The 22,292-nt window shown below is 35.1% G+C and overlaps 2 protein-coding genes and 1 pseudogene across 2 annotated transcripts; 1 reads left to right on the forward strand and 2 right to left on the reverse strand.

The window, feature by feature from the left end:
- The first annotated feature begins 5,365 nt into the window (after positions 1-5,365).
- Positions 5,366-10,013, forward strand: LOC146942582 (DDT domain-containing protein DDR4). Its single transcript, XM_085756605.1, has 11 exons — positions 5,366-5,695; positions 5,812-5,922; positions 6,893-6,979; positions 7,084-7,121; positions 7,206-7,287; positions 7,494-7,600; positions 7,686-7,842; positions 7,928-8,020; positions 8,128-8,251; positions 8,909-8,951; positions 9,348-10,013. Exons 1-11 carry the CDS (start codon positions 5,555-5,557, stop codon positions 9,760-9,762), a joined length of 1,398 nt encoding a protein of 465 aa, XP_085612731.1. The 5' UTR covers positions 5,366-5,554; the 3' UTR covers positions 9,763-10,013.
- Positions 10,014-13,436: 3,423 nt separating this feature from the next.
- On the reverse strand, positions 13,437-19,204 carry LOC146942583 (protein FAR1-RELATED SEQUENCE 6-like; annotated as a pseudogene).
- A 926-nt stretch (positions 19,205-20,130) lies between these two features.
- Positions 20,131-21,462, reverse strand: LOC146942584 (acetylglutamate kinase, chloroplastic-like). The gene has a single exon (XM_085756606.1). The coding sequence runs from the start codon at positions 21,310-21,312 to the stop codon at positions 20,302-20,304; it is 1,011 nt and encodes a 336-aa protein (XP_085612732.1). The 5' UTR covers positions 21,313-21,462; the 3' UTR covers positions 20,131-20,301.
- Between the last annotated feature and the right edge of the window lie 830 nt (positions 21,463-22,292).

The following is a 22,292-nucleotide window of genomic DNA, read 5'->3' on the forward strand; positions in this document are numbered from 1 at the left end:
ATATATAGTAGAATTAGAACTAGAATTATTTCACAAAATAATAGCAAGGAACCGTAAGCCAATTAACAAGGGCATGATAAGAAGCTAATTAGTATGTAAACATTTTGAAGCAATACTAATTGAATTTAGAAGGCAATATCCCATGCTGTCTCATCAAGTTCAACAATAAATGAATTATTAAGGCTCGTGGAATGGAGATTCTTGGTAATTTAAAGAAACAAATTTCATTCAAAGTTGTACCTAGTCAAAAGAGTGCTTATATTCCAAACCTTTTGGATAGTATCTCGTTTTGGATCATTAACCTTTTAAGTAGTATATTTCTTTCAAAAGGTATTAGCATGATACTACTGTTAGTTGAAATTAATCTTCTATGAAACCAGATATCACAAAACCCGTATTCAAATAGACACAAGAAAGGCATTGGTTTCAGAGACTTCTGAAATTAACTATACAATCAAACACGTTTTAATCCTCTAAATATAACTATGAATCTACTACGAATTTACCACAACATTGAACACTAATATAAGGTAGGCTCCTATAAGAATTTCCAAGGTTCATCGTTATGTAGTTGTGCATCGGCTATTAAGAAACCAACTAATTGAATTTCATAAAATCCCCAATGTTAGGTTTTCATTAATTTAAATCACAACAGCAAAATTAGAGCATGAGTTTAACATGAATTCATTGAAACATCGTGAAAACAAAGAAAAGAATGCAAACCCTTCACTACCCATATGTTCATAAAACCCTTATGTGAATAGAGACTCCCCCCTTACATCAATTCAACGGTTTTTCATCACATAACCATCAATTCTCACTCAAACCCTAATTCTCATAATATTACAAAACTCATCATAAAACACGTTAGATGCAATCTAATGATCTACATACTTAATATTAGTGAAAGATAGTCTCACCCTTACCTTAGATTGTTTTTCTGAAATCAAAAGCAGCGTTCTTCGTTCCTAAGGTTCTCTCTCTGAGTTCTCCTCTTCTCTTCTCTTCTCTCTTCTCTTCTCTCTTGTTCTCCTCTTTTCCAAAAAGCGGTTTTAACGTAAAACTCTTTCTAAAAACCTAACTTCTCTATTTATAACACCTTCTTATTTCTCTTACACCTCAAAACTACTATTTTCCTCGTAATCTTATTTATTTCTAAATTAAATATATCTCTCACAAATAACAAATATATTATGCTAGTAAATACCAACATATAACATAACAAAATACCACTCATCAAAATAAATCGACTAAATCATAAAAAGACATCTAATCTTAAAACTACCTCCAAATCTACTTACTCTAATAATTCTCATATTCTTATAAATAATAGAATAATGTCACTTAATAAAATACTAACACCTCACATATTTAAATAAATCACATAAATAGACTCTAACTTAATAAAAATAATTAAATAAAAAGGAGGGCGTTACACTCACGAAGTTGTGAAGTGCAAAACGTCCCCCTGTAGATATAAGTTCAATGTAGGCACTTATTTCTCTGATTCTATGTATGGAGTAGGTGTCGCAGATGTGTTAGAGACGATTAAGGGGTGTTCGTGCCGGCACACACTAAGTGGTTTACTCCCATGAAATTGATATTTTATCTGCCATGAAATGGGTCAAAGATCTTCAAACATGGAGTATGGACTATGAGGTGGATTAGTATTTTTGGCAAAAAGTTGGGTGTATCTAATTTCTCCGCAATTATCAACAACAACATTCATCATCGCATAAAAACATATTTCTCAAAATAATTTTAAACTCATCACTCCAAATTTCTCACACATTCAATTTACTCAATTCCCATAAAAAAAATCAAATTACCTAGTTTTACCTTCTTTTGCTGTGAGATTCAAGTGAGAAGAATTGTAACGCCCCATTTTTATTCTAATATTTTAGTAGATGTGTGAATATTTTATATATGACTTTAATTGCTATATAAATGATTTTATGTGAAATATATGTTTTATATGATTTTTATATGAAATATGTTATGATGCAATTTTATTATATGAATATTGGGGTTGTGTATTATTTAAATGAATGTTGTTATTATTTGATAGAAATAATATGAGAAATAGAAATATTATAGAAATAGTATTTATTTTTGGTTAATGGGAATTAAGTGGAAATTAATAGAAATTAAGGGAGTTGGGTGAGAAAAGAAAAGAGAGATATTTTTGAAGTAAAAAGAAAGAAAAAGGGAGAGAAACATTTTCACGTGAAAACATTAGAAGAAAACCTGCTTTTGGAGAGAAAACCTAGAAGAGGCAAAGAGAGAGCTAGGAAGGAATCGATTGCGGTAGCTTGTCGTTTGGTGTTGCTGAATTAAGGTAAGGGTGGGATTCCTTTCAATAATCTTGATATATAATTTGAAAATTGATGAAATAGTTGTTCTTGAGTTTAGGGTTTGAGAGGTTATGTTAGATGATAATTTATGATTAAACATGTTGTTTAATTGTATGAATATAGGTTGTTTTACCCCTATGATGTATACTAAACCTGTAAACATTGTTCTAATTCATTTTGGGTGATTGGGGGATCAAAAATTGGGTTTTTGGAGTGAAAACTGGTCTTTCCCGTAAGCTGTGAATGTCCAAAATCGGGCCCCGAACTGCCAAAATCGGGCCCCGAATTCTGAGCTGATTTTTCAGCTTTGGTTCTACAAAAATCGGGCCCCGAACTGCCGAAATCGGGCCCCGATTTCCTGTCAGTCAAAACTGGAAAACACTCACTTTTTCGCCCGTTTCTGTTTTGAATTAGCTTTCGGTGTAAACATAAAAGTTGTAGATAATTGAGTTAGCTTTCCAATGGCCTTAGTTTGGAGTGGAAAAGATTTGTAGATTTTGAGTTATGATAAAAATAGTCCAAGTGGGTCTTTAGCAAAATTTAAGAAAACTTAGCATAACTAATCCCAAGTTAGTCCAAAAACTTATGGTTGGTTTCCCAACTTCAAACTTAAGTGTTAGGGCTTTAGTTGAGGTGTTTTATGGATATTTGACTTATGTTCTATTGATCAAAACTTAATTGCTTTTGGGGGATGTTTTAGACTTGAGCTGAATGTAATTGATTTATAAATATATGTTATGTTGTTGATTCCGTTGTTGACGTTGTTGTATCATCTAATGTCAAAGTTGGGGAGTGTGTCATAATTGTTTTAGGCACATATGTTGTTGTTGTAGTCGCTGTTGAAGTTGTATGTTGATATACACAAGTTGAATCCATTTGCATACTCACATCTGTTGGGGGCTTATGCCCTGGAATGTTCATCATTCAACCCGTTGGGGGCTTATGCCCTGGAATGTTTATCATTCACCTGTTGGGGGCTTATGCCCTGGGATGCTTTAACCATCCAAATTGTTGGGGGCTTATGCCCTGGAATGCTTAGCATTCAACGCGCGTAGATTGGTACCACCTGCATGATGCATAGTTGTTGTTGTCGTAGCATTGTTGAGTCGTTGTTGTTGTCATAGCATTGTTGAGTCGTTGTTGTCGTTGTAGCATTGTCGAGTTGTCGGTGTCGTTGTGGATAATGTTGTTGTTGTTGTTGTACCTTGTTGCTGAAATTAATTATGTTGTTGCTTATGTATTTATTTATATACTTTATTAATGATGCATGTTGTGATATGTTGTTGTTTTCATTAATTCGATGAATTATATATTATTATTATTGGATAAGTTTCTCACCCCTTCTGCGTATATGTTGCCTCGACCGTGGGTAATGTGCAGGTAATGATGGCTTGTAGGTTGATTGGCTAAAGTGTCTAGGGCTCTGATACATATTAGGATGGGGATCGTCGCGAGTGTCTTCTCATTTCTTTTATGTATCACATATTTTGGAAAGGACTTGCTATTAGAATAAAGTTGAATTATGTTGTGGCCTTTGTGCCAAGATTTTTATTGATGTTGAATTTGGTTAAATTTATATTTTAAAGAATTATTCCGCTGCAGTTTGTAAGATAATTTAAATGTTGGTATTTAAATAAATAGATATTTCCTATTTATGAAATTTTGATTAGCAGTGTGACACTCCGTTGTGTGGTTACTCTGATTAAATTAACTAATATTACGCTGTTGGGAGAACGGGGTGTTACAAGAATAAAATCAAACTAATGATAAAATAATACGAAGATTCAATTATGAGAAACAACGGGCGGTAAAACAAAGAATCGGGGCTTTGTTACAAAGAGAACGGGCGAGGAATAAGAAGATGATAAAGGAATTAAGAATTGAAAAAAAAAGATTGGTATTTCATCTTTCAATTAGGGAGAAAAAAACTAGAGAGATGGTTGTGTTATGTCACATAGAGATATAGAAGACTATAGAGAGTTGGGGCGATGAGCAGGGCCGGCCCATAGCCCGTCGAGGCCGGGCTATGACACGGGCCTCGATTTTTTTGGGGCCCAAAATATTGTTTTTATATACAAGTCCATAAAAAATGAGTTATATACGTTCAGTGTTCAGGAAATAACAAAAGAAGTGCGATGGTTTAGTGGTTTTCTCCTTGATTTGTAGCTACCTTAACCTGAGTTCAAGGCCCAGGATGTACCCCAATTTTTTTTAGACCATCAATTATTTTTTTTTTGTGTGTGTGTGTGTGTGTGTTTTTTTTATCAATATCTTAAATTATAACAGTGTCTCTAAATTGTTTAAGACGTCCCTGACGATGAGTTGATGTCGTTGTGGTAAATAGTAGAAATCACATCTTTATTTTATTTTAAGAAAATTAAAGGAAGAATGAGAGGTGGGATGGTGGTGGGGATGAAGGAGAGAGACGATTGGGTTTGCATGCTGTAATAAAACACACAGTTTCACACTGTAAACGATCTCAGCCACACATTTGCAATCTGACGGTTCAGCTTTACAATCACTGTAAACCATCTCAGCCACACATCACAATCAGACGGTCCTGATTCATTACAGCGTGAAACAGCGTGCTTTTTCTACAGCACCAAATCCCAATCGGAGAGACGGTGGTGGAAAACAATACAAAAATTACAATGTTAAGAGTGTGCGATAAAACTATATATATATTTTTATTTTTAATCCAATGGCTAACAATAACTTTTTAATCCAATGGTGAAAAACTCTCTGTCCTTCCCTTCCTATGCTAAATGTCACCCTAAATTCATCCATCCATCCAATATCAATACATTATAAAATCTTTTTAATTGCATCAGTTATTTGAAAAGCCACCCAGTTAAAAAAAGACACATGATCCAAAATGAGCGCATGTTCCTGCAGTAAGAAAGAGTGACAAAACGGTGCGTTTTTTGCAAGGAGAGAGAGGGGGGAAATAGAAGTGGAAAAGGCGCGATCCCGAAAGAAAGTATTAACCCTAAAAACTCTAAAATAAAATTAAGAACAGAACATATCAGTGCAAAACAATTCTGAAAACTCTCTCTCTCTCTCTCAACAACAACAACTGGTTCAAAGTAATAATAATCACTTGTTGCGCGGGAAAGCGCTTCTTATCAATCTCTATCTCGTTCGTTCCTTCGTTTACCGTGATACTATTCAGTTACGGTTGCGAAAGAGGAACGATAACAATGCAAACCATTGAAGAAGAAGAAGGTGTTGGAAGCAAAGACCAAAACGCACGCGTTCAGGATGAGGATACTCCTTTACATTTCGAAATTTTGAAGCTACGTCAACGTTGGGAACTCGCTTCCGTTCTCCATTTCCTTGACGTAAGATATTCGCGTCATTCATCCGTTTTATTCATCTGGTTCGAATGTTCCTATTAGGTTACGAATTACGATTCCAAATCATGTTAGTAACGTTTTCGGTGATTCGTGTGATTCAGGTGTTTAGTCCATTACTTGGTAATGATTTGAAGGTTACAGCCGAAGAAATCGAGATCGGACTTGTTAAACCTAATGCTTCTCTTGCTAACCTTCACATTCAAATTTTGAAGGTATCTTTTCGCTCCTGTTTTCAATACTTGTGCTTTGTTTCTTTTAAGCTATTGATTGATTTCATTGAAATTCAAATGCTTGCCTTTTGTGGATTGCGTTTTAAATGCAATGTGTATGTTGCTAAAATGAAATATTTTTATGTGTACAAAGAATTTTAGTTACTTTAACAATTAGAAAAGATGCTAGAAACTAGGCTTGTAGATTCTATAGTAAGGAGAGTGGATTGGATGGAGGGTAGAAAAATCAACCAAAGCAAAGAAAGGCTTAAAAAACTATAACCGAAACCATTAAGAAAGATATGGAGAGTAATGAGTTTGATAGAGATATGATATCTCATAGAACATTACAAAGTCGTTTGATTCATGTAGCTAAACCCACTCAGTGGGATTAGACTTAGTTGTTGTAACAATTAGATACATTGTCGATTCAGATTCAGATGATCTTGATATGATTAAAGACTATCAAACGATATATGTTTTATGATTGCTTTGTCTGTAGTAAATGGCCTGGGAAAAAGCAGTGGAGGGTAACCATTACTATGTTGATTCATTTCAGTTTAATTTTTTTTTTATAGACAATTTAGAACCGCTAGTAACACTGTTCACTTTGTTTTCTCGTCTTATTTGGAAGAAACACAGATCAGTTGGTTTGTTATAAGTAAAATTTATCATGAACTGCATTATTTGATTCTTAACACTGAATTCCCCATAGTGCATATTATCTCATTATCGTGGAAGGCTTGTTGTCATTTGTATGTAAAATTATTAAGAAAGCCCAAAACATGTAAGGCAAATGCAATTTAGCTTGGAGATTGAATATATATTAATTCTTTAAATTGGATAACTTTGTCAAACTTCATTCTCGTTCATATACTTTCTATTTTTCTGTTGATGGCTTCCTATCCATTATTAGATACCGGTCCATCCTTAGTTTCTTTGTAGATTTAAGTTTAATTTTTACTCCTACCAGGGAATACCACCTGTTGGTAAAGCACTGCACGATTCTGATAAATGGGTGACCGCTCTCTCTAAGAAACTGACTACTTGGTGGCCATGGGTGAGTCATCAATAGATTGCTTAAGTTTGTTTTTATATTTTTTCTTCCCGTTGCTGATACGATTTATTGCTTTGTTTTGTTGGCTGGCTGGCTCTTTGCTTTAGGTTGCTGAGGGGAAGAATCCACTTGTACCATCTAAAGGGTACCGAGTTGAACTGATCATGTTCTACTACCAATATCAATTGTTATGGCATTTAATGAACTGACAGCATTATTGCTTATGCAGAGAGGAGATATCAAAGTACAAGGAGCTTGATCCATTGGATCGTTTACTGCTGCTAAAAGCCCTCTGTGAAGTTAGAGCTGATGTAATATGGCCTCCTGTTTAGTTTGTTCAAATTTTTGTTTCTTTAATACACGCAATAATAGTTCTGATCTTCATTCTCCTGACTATATAATTATCTCTGAGCATTATTGGCGTTCCTTCCCTTTTTTATCTAATTCCTTTCAAATTTTGATGTTTCAATTTTGAATGATACCAGATTATTTTGATGGTTTGTTTGTTTATGTTCAGCAACATGATGTGGTATCATATATTAATGATGCTTTAAAAGAAGGAACCCAAATTTCTTCTTTTCGCAAAGAGGCCTTTGGAATAGATGGAACTCGCACATCCTATTGGTAATTATTTCAATATGTTCCAATCTCTTCATGATTTTGTCATAACCCTAAAAATTATTAATCTGTCTTACTTTGTCTATTGTAGGTACGATGCAAACACTAAAGCGCAGAGTCACAGATTGTACAGGGAAACAATCACATCAGTCTCCACTCCAAACCGTAAGGGCAAAGGTTGCTTACCACTTCCCAACTTTCAATGGGAAACACTCGCCACCAATCTTGACGAATTTTCTGAAGTAGCTGTAAGAACACGCTAACTGTCCTTTCTCTTCCATCATTTACCCATATTTGAAACCTTAATTAACTGTCTTTGAATGTTATTTGCAGGAAAAATTATCATCTAGCAAGTCTCGTGTTGAGATTTTTATGGGCGACAGGCTTCAAAGTGATGCTATTCCTGTTCTTGAGAAACTTCAAAAGGTACGTGCATCCTTTTGTCTTGTGTTCAATAGTAGTAAATATTAGGGAACACCCTTTATTTGTTTTTAATATTAAATATAGTGTAATATTACTTTCAAATTATACAGAAAAAAGAAAGAGCAATGAAACAAAAAGAGAGACAGGATAAGCTCTTAAAAGATTTTCAGAACTCTTTTTCTTCTGGAAATACACGCTCTTGTCGCACTCGAAGGCCTATTAATTACAGTTTTGGTAAGATCTCCATGCTTGCATATTTATGGAGTTGGATTTACTGTTCTTTGTTCTTTGTCCTTTGTGTATTACTTGCACTATTAAAGGGGGTTGGTCATACCAATTGAGCAGATGAGGATGTCTGTGTATGTGTGAGGTGCCCTTCGTTTGGCATTATGATGCATAGAGGGATTGAATTGTGAATAGATATTCCTCTCTTTTGATTTTCTCAGTATTACTTTGCATATAATATCTGATAAAATAAATTCAACCTCACTTTCACTGATTTCTTGTTTTTTTTCCTGTATCAGTTTTTAGTCTTAGAGAGTAATGTGTGGTGTTTACATTAATTTTCTAAGTACTAAGTGGTTATATCAGCTCAGAATGTTCAATTGTTTAGAAATATTTTCTCATTAATGCCATTTCAATGTTAAGAATTGCATTTCTAGTTTCTACTCCTATTGTTCCATTAGTCATCATATCACACGTGTGCAAATAAAATTGAGTTAGTTAAAACTGACTTGACAGGTCGGGTGTAAGTAACCACATTTTGTTTGATGCTTCTCACAACTAATCACTCATTTGAATATTAACTGTTTCAATTTCTTTCTTCTCTGCCTCTTTATGACATCAGTTGGATTTTGACATTAATCAAGTTCTTTTTGGGAAATATTGCAGAAGCTTATGATCGAACAATTAAGGAGGCTATACAGTTGACAAAGTATGTTTTATCTGATATTATATCCCATTGGTTCATGTTCTATCTGCCTTGCTACATTGCATCATCCTTGTAGAATGTTGATAGTTTTTTGTTATCATCAAGTGGAATAGTTTAATCCTCTCAAAGAGAAGGAGCAAGCAAAATTTTTAAGCCTTTAATACTTTGCTTCTTTTCACCATTGCTGAGATACACCCATTGAAACACACAATCTGAGATGAAAGTGTATGTTCCTGAGAATAATAACGTTGATAACTTTTAGCAATGGTTACCCTAACAATATATTTGCTGCATAAGCATAACATGCCATCATTTATAATTTCCATTCTCTGATATGTGTTTTGGATTCTGTATCTGACTCTACTTTTATAATCTCTACTCTTTTGAACTGATGCTTAGCAAAAGGAAAAAGTCCCCTGCTGCTGACCAAGATAGAAACAGAGGATCGGAAGATGACTCCGACATAGATGTTTCTGCAGACAGTGATGATTCTAAAAGGGATACACAACCTATATCCGAGAGTGATGATGCTGGTTATGAAATTGAGAATCACAGCAGTAGTGAGGAGAATGATGAACATGTGAGTCAGGCGGATAATTCCGAAGAACACTCTAGCCATGCAGTTTCTTATCCAAAAGGGGTTCGCTCTAGTAAGCGGATAGCTGGAGTCCCTGGCCATACTGTTCCAGAAAGCATGGGTTTGACTGCAAAGCAAAGAGTGAGACAGAGACCTACCCGAAATACTGCCATAGAATCTACTATTGTTCCTGATTCAGAGGATGAATCGGATGAAGGGAAGACAGATCTTTCTTAGTCTACCTAGGCCCAGTATTTAACTTACATTTTGGGGAAGTATCTAGTAGTGTAGAATGTAGTCAGCAAAATTTGGGGTTATTTTGAAAACATCCCTCTTCTTAAGCTTCTACATATTTTTTGGTTTGATCTAAGTTGTCTCGGAATCCATGAAGGTATGTATACTTCTCTCAGGTGCTATGATCCGAGAAATTTAAAAATTCTGAGTACATATATGGATAATGAATATAAGTCGTTTGCTTGATGTATCAATTCAACACCGTTCAAACATCTCTCATGGTGCATGTCAGCACGTGACCATGTGAGATGCTTGACAAAATTAGAAATCAGGCCACAGCAAAATAAACTTGCTCAGCGACTTTTTATGCATTTAACATTTTCTTTTTTTGAAGGATATGCAATTAACATGTCGGTAAGTAATTATATGTTGTTGCTAAATAATAAATGTTACATTGTTTTTTCCTAAAAAAAAATGTTGGTTTATATTATAAAAAATGTCAGATTATGAACAAAAGGTTAGATTATTATAGGTTGGTACCATCTTGCTCTTTTATTCTCGGACAATACTAAAATCGATATTTTTTTAAAAAATTAACTGGTTAAATTAACAACTTAACTGTCTAAAATGAGTTAGGATCCCTTGACACGTTGACACCAAATCCTATCCGTATTTTTTTCATCTTAACGACAGACATTTATTCACTTTAGTGTTCAGGTGAAGGCTCCTTAGCTGATAAATCACACCTCTTCATCTTCCTTTACCTGAACTCACTCACGGCGGCTATGGTGTTGAAAAATATGGATTTGGATAATAATTCAGAAAAAATATCCTCTCATCTCTATTCTGTGACGACAAGCTAAAACCTCCAGGCCTCTCGTGCACAAATCTTCTCATTCATTCCTGTGTTTTGAAAATTGATAAGCTTCCATCCCATTTATCCCACGTTAAATTCCCAATTGATTAAAATAAATACAAGATCCATTGACATCTAGTATTTTCCTAAATCCCCAATTGAATAAAGTTGAATTGCTTATAATTCTCTGTCCTGAAGACCTAAACAGCTCAATTGCTTTCACCATTCTTCTTGATATTAATTGGAGAGGGTGAAAATCAATGATGGAGCTACAAAGAGGGAGACCGATAATCAATGAGACCGATAACAAATGGGAAAGGGTGAAAATCAGTGACAGAGCCACAATGAGAGAGACAACCAGAAACCCAACATGTAGAAGGAGATTATGTGGGCGAACAGACACAATAATCACATGGGCTGTTTAATGAATAATTTCTGGCTATTAGATCAAATGATATGGACGATCAAGATTTGATGTCAACGAATCTGTTGACACCTGGTGTCCACGGATCCTAACACGTCTAAAATATAATAACATTTTAAACATTTCTAAAATCACATTAAAAAAAGGAAAATGCTGGTGTGCACGACATAACAGTCGTGTAAATCACACGAGTTATGACATGGCAACAAATTAATGTTTGATTTTTTTAACTTAAAAAAAAATAAAAATTATTGTTTGACTTTTTAACTTTAAGAAAGAAAAAAAACAGTGTTCTCTTTTTCAGAACCACCGTGCTCAACGTTCCAACGTTCCCAATCCAAACTTTAATCCACCAAACACTGTGTTTACTGTTTAGGATCGCAGCAGATGAAATGAAATCAAGAAAAAGGGTAATAATTTTTCTCAATCCAAACTCATCTTTCTCAATTCAAGAATGAAATTGATGAAGGGAAAATTTTAAGGTTTGCTTCAATTCCACTTTTATTCTATTGCAATTACTACATACAAAAGTTTGATTATTGATTTCTTGTTATATTCACTACCTTCTTAGTACTCCATCGGTTTCTCTCTTTGATTTTCTATGTATTTTCTGAGTTTTTGCATTGTAGTTGATTTTAAAAGGTGTTGAATTTGTTGTTGGTTAAAGATGTGGCCAAACCTTATTCAAAAATTTATAGATGGAGGACTTTATGTCATTGAAACTATGTTTCTGGAACTTACATGAACCCGTTAAAGGTCAGGTTCTGTTTTCTTAATTTGTTCTATCATATTCTTACCATTTTCTTTCATATTCCTAAGCCTTTCAGCATTGCATTGATAATGTGTGAAGGAAAAGTTTGCATTGCTTGCAGCTTTAATTAGTAGTTATAAGAAAAGAAAACAAGTGTGTATGTTAAGCTGAATTGCTAATTGTTGAAAGCACTTAAATAGAAATAGCTTATTTTTCTGGGGTCTTCATTTCTAATTGAGGGCTTTAACTTCTTAACAGTGGTTAACCTCTTTGGATTCACTTCATTCCAGGGATTAAGTTCCAAACTGACAATGAACCATTTAAGGTAAGGTAACCTTCACCCCCGCTGCCTCATGCTTATGTCCTTAAGGTAAGGTGTTCTGAATTTGAATTCTGAGTTTCATTATCTTGGAATTATCGTGCATTGACAATGTACATTTGAATTGTTATTGAACTACTATTAGAACCTTGCAAAGACATATTGTTTATTTGTCTAGAAACTAATGACAATTGTTACAGGTTTGTTCATTTTGTGCCAAATAGGTATTTACCAAGTGGTGTCTTTTGCTCATGTATTTAGAGAGGCGAATTCCAATGCAAACAAACTAGTCAAATAGGGATAAAAAATGGAGGGCATGTGGATGACTCTGGCATGTTTGTGTATTGCTTTTGTAAACGCCTATTGATGTAACAACATATTTATTTGTATAAAAACTCCATATAATGTTGGTGCGGTAATGGTGCTTTTTTAAAGGCTGTTAAGTGGGTGGTGTGTATTCTTTTGTATGCTGCTGTTTTGCTGTTTTGGCTACGAGTATATGACATCGTCATTGTTGTCCGGCTGCCGTGTGCTGTTGCTGGTCCTGGGGTGTGCAGTTGTGTTCTGGCCTGCTGTGTGCGTCTGGTTTTTCAGCTGTTGGCGGGTTTTTTGGTTCTGGTTTTTCCCTCCCTGCGTGGTGTGGCTGGGTGTTTTTCTGTTGTTTTGGCTGTACCAGTTTGGCGCACGTTTTTGTATTTCTGTTTTGGCCGCGAGCTTTTGTGTGTCTCGCACAATCTCGACGAGAATAAAATTTTGCTGTTTAAAAAAAATGTAAAGGCATATTGTTCTTATGCATGCTAAACAAGTTGTTAATGTAAAGGCATATTGTTAATAGACTCATGTGAGTGGCCGTATCAAATTATAATGGTACACAAACCAATACTATGAATTAAGTACTATTATTCAAGTCACCAAAATCTGAATGATGGGTTCAGTTTGATGGATTGTAAATGGCTGCTACTTAATCAGAGAGCACATAACACAATCAAGAGCCTCATCACAAAGTAACAAACATGTCCACTCAAAGAGACATAAATATAAACCTCCAAAATGTGCAAAGAACAAAAGTGAGACTGAAGCTAAATTGTTTCAACACCAATAACATAAAAATCATCCAAATCAAAATATTATAATTCTAACATAAAATAAAGCTAAATAGTTGCTACTACATTCAATAACAGTACAAGCTGTAGATTCCAATTGCCATCCTAACATGTAAAATGTAGTGTCTTAATCAGTTAACACAATATAAATTTAAATAGTTTCTGCAAGTCTGCAGCAATCATCTTCAACTCTCATCTCCCAAAGAAGTGGTTCATTCATGTCCTCATTCTGATGGTTTATCAATCATATGGTGTTGTGCCTACAAAAAACACATAAATGTAAGAATTGCTGATTTATATTAAAACTTGACTAGATCACTAACAGAAAGAAAAGAAGGAACCAATACCTCTAAAAGTTCTGAACATGTAATATTATGATTTATGCTTATTGAATCAGATACTTCCATAATATGAATATAAATGTTCAAACAAAAGTAAAGAGTGCTTGAATTTATTTGGACCTGATTTACTTCAACAAAATATTTTTGATTTGGATTGAAGGGAGCTAAATTTGCTTGAATTCTCTGTTGTGTGCCAATCCCATCAATGATTTGAGATGTAGAAAACTCAGCTTTTTCAGTTTCTTGAAGTCTAGATAGACACAGACCCTGCCACCAAAAATATAAAATTAGACATACATGCTATTACATTTAACTAGAGAAAATAAACTTGAAAAATTTCAAGGTCACCTCTTCTTGGCTAAGAAAACTGTTACTCTTTTTGTTTCTATTTTGAGTTTTCTTTCTTAAAACCTTCTTCTGCACAATTTGATCAACTTTAGAAGCTTTCCTTTTTGAGGGAGGACGTCCTTTACTTCGAGTTGTTGCAGGATCAAGAATTTTAGCCATCTGATTTTGAACTAAACTGTCTTCTTCTATAATGACAGAAGAACTTCCTTCACGGTTTAATTCAATTTTCAATTCGTTTATCCGACATCACTTTCAATAAATCATCTTCAGTATGTATCCCCACAGAAACAACTTCGTAAAAGGCATCACATGCCTTACCAACTAGTTGCAATTCAACATTTCCGGCTAAATGATCAAACCCACATTTAATAAGCGTGTGTCTCCGCTTAATATCCTTCCTCCACCTTGACAAAATATAACAAGACGGCACTGACTCAGTTTTACCTGTGAGCTGAAGAACACAAAGGATATGTCTGGATAAAATGCCTTTAAACTCAAATAAGCAGCAAGCACATTGTATTTCGAAGTCTTTCTCATTGAAGATTACCATGCACCTTGTGTCTTTAAATCTATCATATACCTTTTTACTTTCTATAACACAAAATGTTGAATTCAAATTCTCCATTCCCTCTAAGAAAGCATTACAGTACATCATAGAAGCAATTTCAATTTGAAATTCTTTGAATTTTGCATTGGTAAATGCTTTTTGGAATTGAGACTCAAAGCCAAAAAGACTAATACAAGCAATTGTTGTCTTAAATGAAACAAAATCAGCCATGCTTTCCTTTTCAATTTTATCTTTCAACGCATTGTCATATTGTTCAACAAATTGCTTCAATGTTGTCTTTGAGCTCACATACCCATCAAAGAATGAATTCATACTTTCACTTCGCTGTGTAGTTGACATTCCAGCCCAAAATGTGTCTCTAACATACACAGGAACCCAACGATATCTCTCCTCAAATAGCCCTTACAACCATTCATTATCATGCAGTTCGTAACATTCAATCATTTTTTTCCACTTCTCCATGAAATCAGATATGCTCGAAGAATCATACACAGCATCATGCAAAAGTAATTTGATAGACTCATAATGAGAATGACTACCCAACTTTTCCGGAACCTTTTTCATTAAATGCCACAAACACCATCGATGGCGAGCTTTTGGAAAGACGACCTCAATTGCCTTCTTCATTGCTCTATCTTGGTCAGTAATTATGGCATTTGGTGCACGTCCATGCATGCATTCTAACCATGTTTTGAACAGCCAAGAAAAGGTTTCCGTATCCTCATTCGACAATAGGGCACAACCTAACAAAACTGATTGACCGTGATGATTGACTCCAACAAAAGGGGCAAAAGGCATGTCATATTTATTTGTTAAATAAGTGGTATCAAAAGTTATGACTTCACCAAAATACTCATAAGCAGCCCTACATCTCGCATCTACCCAGAATACATTTCGCTAACGACTTTTGTCATCCACATCCATCACATAATAAAATTGACTATTTTTCTTTTGCATTCTGACAAAATAGTTTTGAATAGCTTCAGCATCTCCTATCCCAAGTGGAAGCCGTCTTGCTTTGTCAATGTAATTTCTACAATCTTTTTCTCCAAATGTAAGATTATCATATCCATTTGCTTCAACAACCATAGATCGGAAATTTCTGCTTACATTAATACCAGATTGATCATTAATATCTAACCTCCTTTTTGTATGAGGGTCCAAATTCTTATTGCATCTAAAATATCTAGATTTTGTTGGGCTTAATCCATGATTATGCTCAAGAGCAACTTTTGTAATTGTAATTTTTCCATCTAAAGACATAGACATATTTACTCTAGCCATACACTGTGCTCTTATGGTAGGATTTGGTTTCAAAAGGTTCTTTGAGTTACTCACATAGCTTCTTGCACGAGTACATCCTAGAGTAAAGTATTTTTTTTTCCATCCTTTGCATTTTTTGAATTGATTTTAACAGTTCCAAAACCCATACATCTAGCACAGCTCTTGTAATATTTGGTAACTTCTTCTTCAGAACTAAATGTCATCCCAATCCTAGGTTCCTCACCTGCTTGAACAATATTTGCTTCTAAATTTTCATCACTGTTTTCATTTATGTGATCAACCTCCTCTTGGACAGAAGAAGTAGATCCCGTTTCCACTAATGCAGAAAATTTTACAAAACACAAACTTAAATTAATCAACTAAATTAACAAGTGGATATAACATGATTTCTAAATATCTAACTAGATAAAAACAATAAAAAACCAAATTATTCTTACTTGCTTGTGGAATTGAATGTTGAAACAGGGGAATCAAAGTAAAGTGATGTTTGAGGATGGAGATGCAGCGACGATATGCAGTTATAGTTGTGCGGCGAGAACCGTGGCGGTGAATACAACAGCGGCGATGGTAGAGCAGACAACAACGGCGACGAAAGGACAAAGGTCTGTAGAATTGATGGTGAGATCAATCAATTAGTGGCGGTTAAACTGCATTTGGCGCTGTAAACGTGGGAGTGATTTGAGTTGCTTTTTATATTTAATACAAAATCATTAAGAATAAAAAGGAGTGTGCGTGACTTTTACACTAAGCACGTGAGTCGTGTATTGTCGTGCGTTGAAATGTCGTGTGAAATAGCAATACTCTTAAAAAAATGATTCAAGTGCAAATGTTCTGTATAATCGTGCTCACAAGGATGATCACCACATTATTTTAACAAAGAAACATCAGCAAATAAGCAAGAAAACACGAACCCTCTTCAACCAGAGTTCAAAATCGAAAAGAAGAGAGGAGAAATATGGAGAAAATACCTCCATCGCCGATGGATCGTGTGTGGGTGATTAGAATTCGTTGAAGGCTTCAATTCGGTACCAAATTTGAGCAATTGGCGGAGAAATGAGTGAGATAGAGGTTTACGGTGGTCGCTGCGGGTGAGAACTCCAAATGGGGGAGAATATGCGATTTTTGTTTTTGCTTTCTTCATGCGTAAGCTTTCTACTTATAGAAGGTTTTGTTTTAAGAGTTCAAATGGTATTGTTGATAGTGTATCTATTTGGGTGATCAATAGTGGTACTTCCGTACATGCCTCTTTCGCGAGAAATATTTTCTGCTCATATATTTCAGATGAATTTGTTGAAGTGAAGTTGGCCCATGAAAGTGTGTTAAAGTGCGTTGGCCTTGAAGATGGATGATGGCATCAAGTTAACTCTAAAGGATGTGAAGGATGTTCCGACATTCGATTGAATTAATTTTCGTGGCTAAACTATGTGATGAAGGTTATAATAATTTGTTCTCATGGGACACTGAAAACTTACCAAGGGTTCTAGAGGTAGGAAGTGTTCTACCTTTTACGCAACACATGCAAAAATAATTAAAGATGTGCATGTAGTTGAACCGGCTGACAAAGTTGAGCTATGACATAAGAGGTTCTGTCACATGAGTAAGTAAGATATGAATGAGCTAAGTAAGCGGAATGTGTTGTCTACATGAGAAATCCACACTTTATGAAATGTGATAATTGTTTTATACGGTCCCATGAAGACAAGAACAGTTGAGGGTAGTGCATACTTTTTGACTTTTATTGATGACCATTCAATCAAAACTTGAGTTTACACATTGAAGATTTAAAATGATGTTTTTAACGTGTTCATGAAATTTAAGGTCTCAATTGAGCGCGAGACTGGATGAAGTTAAAGTGAATATACACAGATAATGAAGACGCCTATTCGAGAAAATTTAAAGCTTACTGTAGAGAGAATTAGATTAAACATTATATGTCTTTATGTTTGAATGGTGTTGCTGAGAGGATGAATAAAACATTGGTTGAAAAGAGTTAAATGTTTGTTGTCAAAGAAAGAGCTTCCAAAATTGTTTGGGGGTGAAGCATTTAACACAATCGTACAAGTCCAAAGCCTTTCACCATGTCTGTGTATTATTGTTTTCAGCTACTCTCATGATATATAACAACAAAGTTTGACTTTGAACCTTTTTCTTGTTAAATAGAGCGGCATAGTCGAGTTTCCATTAAATTCCACAATGCTAGTTGCGATTGTAGATAGTAGATACTAGTTTAGATTATGCTATGTTCCTTCAAAATCTTGAAATCAAACTTTGCATCAGCCTGATGGATACTTCTACTGTAACATACTAATTATAGTATGTATGTATATGTCCGTAAGTATTTGGCTCTTCTTAAATCTATTCTCATTGGCAGAATAACTTACAAACTGAGTTAATTGTTGATGGATGGGACGAGTACGAGGTCAGATTTAAGGAGTTCCTCTTGGTGGAACAATTGTACAATCATTTGCTATTGGAGGTATTTGACTGTTAAAAACATGTTTATAAATACAATCTGTATTACGGTTTCTGTATTCATGTTCAGATATAGATGTGTGTCCTATTTCTGTATACATGTATTGCTTGTTTGACTTGCTAAGGTTATGCCTTGATATAAAGATTTGACATCTGGTAGATCTATTTATTTTCCTTAAGAATCAGTTGTGCTGGGAAAACCTTTTGCTAAAGTTGATCTAGATCATATATAGATTTCAGAAACTTGTACAAACAAAAGATAGATGATTAAATAAAATCCAATTGCTGACATACTACTCTCTCTCTCTGTCTAATGTGAATGAAAAGAAGCAAAGTAAAGGGGATAATTCTCAGAAGTTATTTTCCAACGTCAGCATGCATCTTTTTAATGCCAGAGTTATTGGATAGTAAAAAATGTTTCCACATAGTTATATTGATATGGAAAAGGCATATGATTGGTTCATATAGAGGTTTTCTTGAAAGTTTTAGTGAAAAAAGCCTAGAAGTAGAAAGGAGTTCAGAACTTTGATCTTTGAATTGTTTATATCTAGCCAGTAGCATGAGAGTACAGTGCGAGGATACAAATGGTTTCTCTATAACTAAAGGTTTGCATGAAAAGTGAACTTTTTCCATTTATCTATGGTAGAAAAATTAAAATCTGATGTAAAATTTAAACCGCCTGATTTTGATCGGATAACTTAAATGCATGTGTTGGCTTGATCATTAGAAAATATGGTGGATTAGTTGTAGCCGCAGCAATACAACAATGGCTTTGGATTACTTATAACTCTTTTATGATTCAAATTCTGAGTAGAAATTCTGAGGTTTTTTTTTTGGGGGGGAGGGGGAATTTCCATCTCAATCCTTAGTGCTGACATTGTATTTGATGCTGTACAGTACGGGATGATCTGGTCAAAAAGGCAGTTTCACTTGCCATTGCTCGTGATGGTGCTAGTGGCGGAGGTGTCTGAACAGTCATAATAAGTCATCATGTTCAATTTCTAAATACAAGGTTCATATGGTTAAATATGTACAATAAATTGATTGATACCCTTGATTCTGAACCTTGAAGATAAACTTAGAGGGAGTGACCAAGAATTTCTACCCAGGCAATCAACTTCCGATATGGCACACCCTAATTGACCAATGTTATATAGCGACCAATCTACATACTAAAAACTGAAAAATCTACAACGACCAATCTACAAACTAAAAAAACTACATACCAAAGCCGTGACAGCTGACAATGTGTAAGGGAGACTCATTTCCCCCCCCTCTCTTTCATGATAACGGTATATGGAGTTAAAGATGTGACGAATGGAATGAACAACCAAGTCTTATTTCTCCCTCCAATGTTCAAGAATTTTTAAAAGTAGATGTGAAGAAGAAATTGCTCCATCCAATGTCTTTATTTACTTGTTTTGAATGTGTTTTTTTTTTTTTTTTTGAAAGAATTGTCTTTGAATGTTGTTAACTGCGGGAAAGTTCTGAATCAGATATTCAGCTGTGGAGTTTGCAGCAGGCTAAAGGCTTCAGAAGTCTTAGCAGCACCTTTTTATAGGGGCATTTTTATAGTGTTCTTTATATAGTGTTTGATAAGGGGTAAATAACATTTTAATCATTGAAATAGAAATAGTAAGGTGAATCAATTTCTTCCTTCAAAAATGAAAAATTATAATTTAGTCCTTTAAATTGAACATTAGTCATTTTTTAAAATTAAACACCACGATTTTAAAAATTATGTTGGTCTTGAATCTTGATGTAACAAGAGACTACTATACCCTTGAGTCCGAAATGTTGATTTAGTCAGTGTTTGTTTACGCCCCCCATCATTAGACGGTCGTAAACAACATCATAATTTCTCATTCTGCCCCCTACATGCTCAAAATACACTACGGAAGTGTATTTTCAGTTAAAAACTCGTTGAGAGCTTCCCCTGACATTGCAGGGCCACAACGGGCGATTATTATCAAAATCCCTAATTTCCGAGTCTTACAACTTGAAGGTACAATCAACATTGCGAAGAAAACACAGAACTTGAATTTAAAACTAAAAAACAGTAATTTTGCAAGTAAATTAGCCAGTGATCATGGTTCCAGCACCTTCATCAGTTAAAATCTCAAGTAACAATGAGTGAGGAACCCTACCATCAATAATACTTGCAGTTTTAACCCCTTGTGCTAGCGATCGTATGCAACAATTCACCTTAGGAATCATTCCACCACCAATAATTCCATCTTCAATCATCTTTGTCACTCCTTTAATATCAATCTTCTTCACCAAACTCTCAGGATCATTTCGATCTTCCAATATCCCAGCCACATCTGTCAACAGTATCAATTTCTCCGCTCCTAACGCCGCCGCCAATTCTCCGGCAACCGTATCGGCATTGATGTTGTACGGTTGACCAGATTCATCAGCTGCAACGGATGTAACCACCGGAATATATCCGCTGTCGACGAGAGACCGGAGAACAGCCGGATCTACTCTTGCGACCTCGCCGACGAACCCTAGGTTTGAGGAATTAGGACTATGACGTGCGGTGAGGAGATTTCCGTCCATGCCGGAGAGACCGACGGCGGTTGCGCCGGCTTTTTTGATTAAAGAAACGAGAATTTTGTTAACTTTTCCGACTAGAACCATGGAGACGATCTCCATCGTTTCAGCGTCAGTGACACGGAGGCCGTCACGGAAAACGGGCTGAATGTTGAGACGGCCGAGCCAGTGGTTGATTTCAGGACCACCGCCGTGAACCATGACAGGACGGAGACCGACGCATGAGAGGAGAACGAGATCGTTAATGACGGAGGCTTGAAGCTCCGGTGACTTCATTGCGGCGCCGCCGTATTTGACGACGATGGTTTTCCCTCTGAATTTTTGGATGAAGGGAAGCGATTCAGAGAGGATGTCGACTCGGAATTGACCCGGAGATGGTGGCTCGGGTGACGCGGCTGAAGCGGAGATGCAACGACAACCATTGGATGGAAAAGAGAGGTTGGTTTGTTGCCGTTTGATTTTGGATGATGAGCTGAATGGGAATGGAGCTCCCAAGAAGTTTGTGAAGGTTTTTGCAGCTCCTCCCAACATTGCGTTACAGTTACACGCACGCTTGAACTGAATGACTCAAAGAATCAAATACCACTAGGGTTTACGGGAAAAACTCAAATCTTTAACTCCACTACGGTTTTGCCAGTCCACGTGCCATTCTGCAGTTTTATTAAAAAACTCAAATATTGATTAACAAAAAAATTTGATTCTCTCCCTCAAAATAAATAAATAAATTTGATTCTCTTTATTTTGTTCTGTCAAAAAAAAGATTCTCTTAATTTTGTTAAACAAAAATTGATTTCTTTAGTTTTCGCCTTTTTATTATTTTTATTTATTTTGGTGAAAAGTACTACGCTATATATATCATAATTTTGGGGCGTAGTCTCGATTTTTAAGAGTGAGTGGATTCTAGAGTGAGGGTTCAATTAAGTCCCTCACCGGTGGACCATGAAAAATATACCATCAGATTTAATCAAAGGTTCATATTTGTTAAAAATAAAAAGAAGAAAATCTACACATTCCCACACACAATCCATGTATCTCCCCCGTTAGTTTCCATGGATGCTCTAAAAGGATTGGAAGATGAACAAAATTGAAGTATGTTCATTTTGTTTATATTCATGAATAAATTAAAATAAATTAAACGAAATTACGAAAAATTAATGAGGTTTGGTCATTCATTAATATTTCATATCTCATATTTCAATTCGATTTAATCAAAGGTCATTGAAGTATGTTTATTTTGTTCATATTCATGAATGATTAGAACACAAAAGGATTGGAAGATGTTGTGCTCATACTTCAATGAACTGGCATCGATGGAATGCATTTTTGCTGTCGTGATGATAGTGAATGAATATGAACCAACTCAAATTGATCAGCAATCAATGTCTCTTGTCTTGTTTGTTTCTATTCACAACATCTTTTTTCTGCACTTTGTTTTTTTGGGTTATACTAACATTTAATTGATGAATCATAGTAAAATGCTTGATTTAGCCACTAGAATCACCTAGAGTTGA

Source organism: Medicago sativa, chromosome 3, assembly GCF_051527215.1.
Source record: "Medicago sativa cultivar Bolivia chromosome 3, Bolivia_mono, whole genome shotgun sequence".
In the NCBI taxonomy this organism is placed as follows: Eukaryota; Viridiplantae; Streptophyta; class Magnoliopsida; order Fabales; family Fabaceae; genus Medicago; species Medicago sativa.

Coding starts and splice junctions, on each gene's coding strand:
- LOC146942584 (XM_085756606.1), bottom strand. CDS start 21,312: ATGTTGGGAGGAGCTGCAAAAACCTTCACAAACTTCTTGGGAGCTCCA.
- LOC146942582 (XM_085756605.1), top strand. CDS start 5,555: ATGCAAACCATTGAAGAAGAAGAAGGTGTTGGAAGCAAAGACCAAAAC. Junction 5,923..6,892: donor TTCACATTCAAATTTTGAAG/GTATCTTTTCGC, acceptor TACTCCTACCAG/GGAATACCACCTGTTGGTAA. Junction 8,252..8,908: donor GCCTATTAATTACAGTTTTG/GTAAGATCTCCA, acceptor GAAATATTGCAG/AAGCTTATGATCGAACAATT.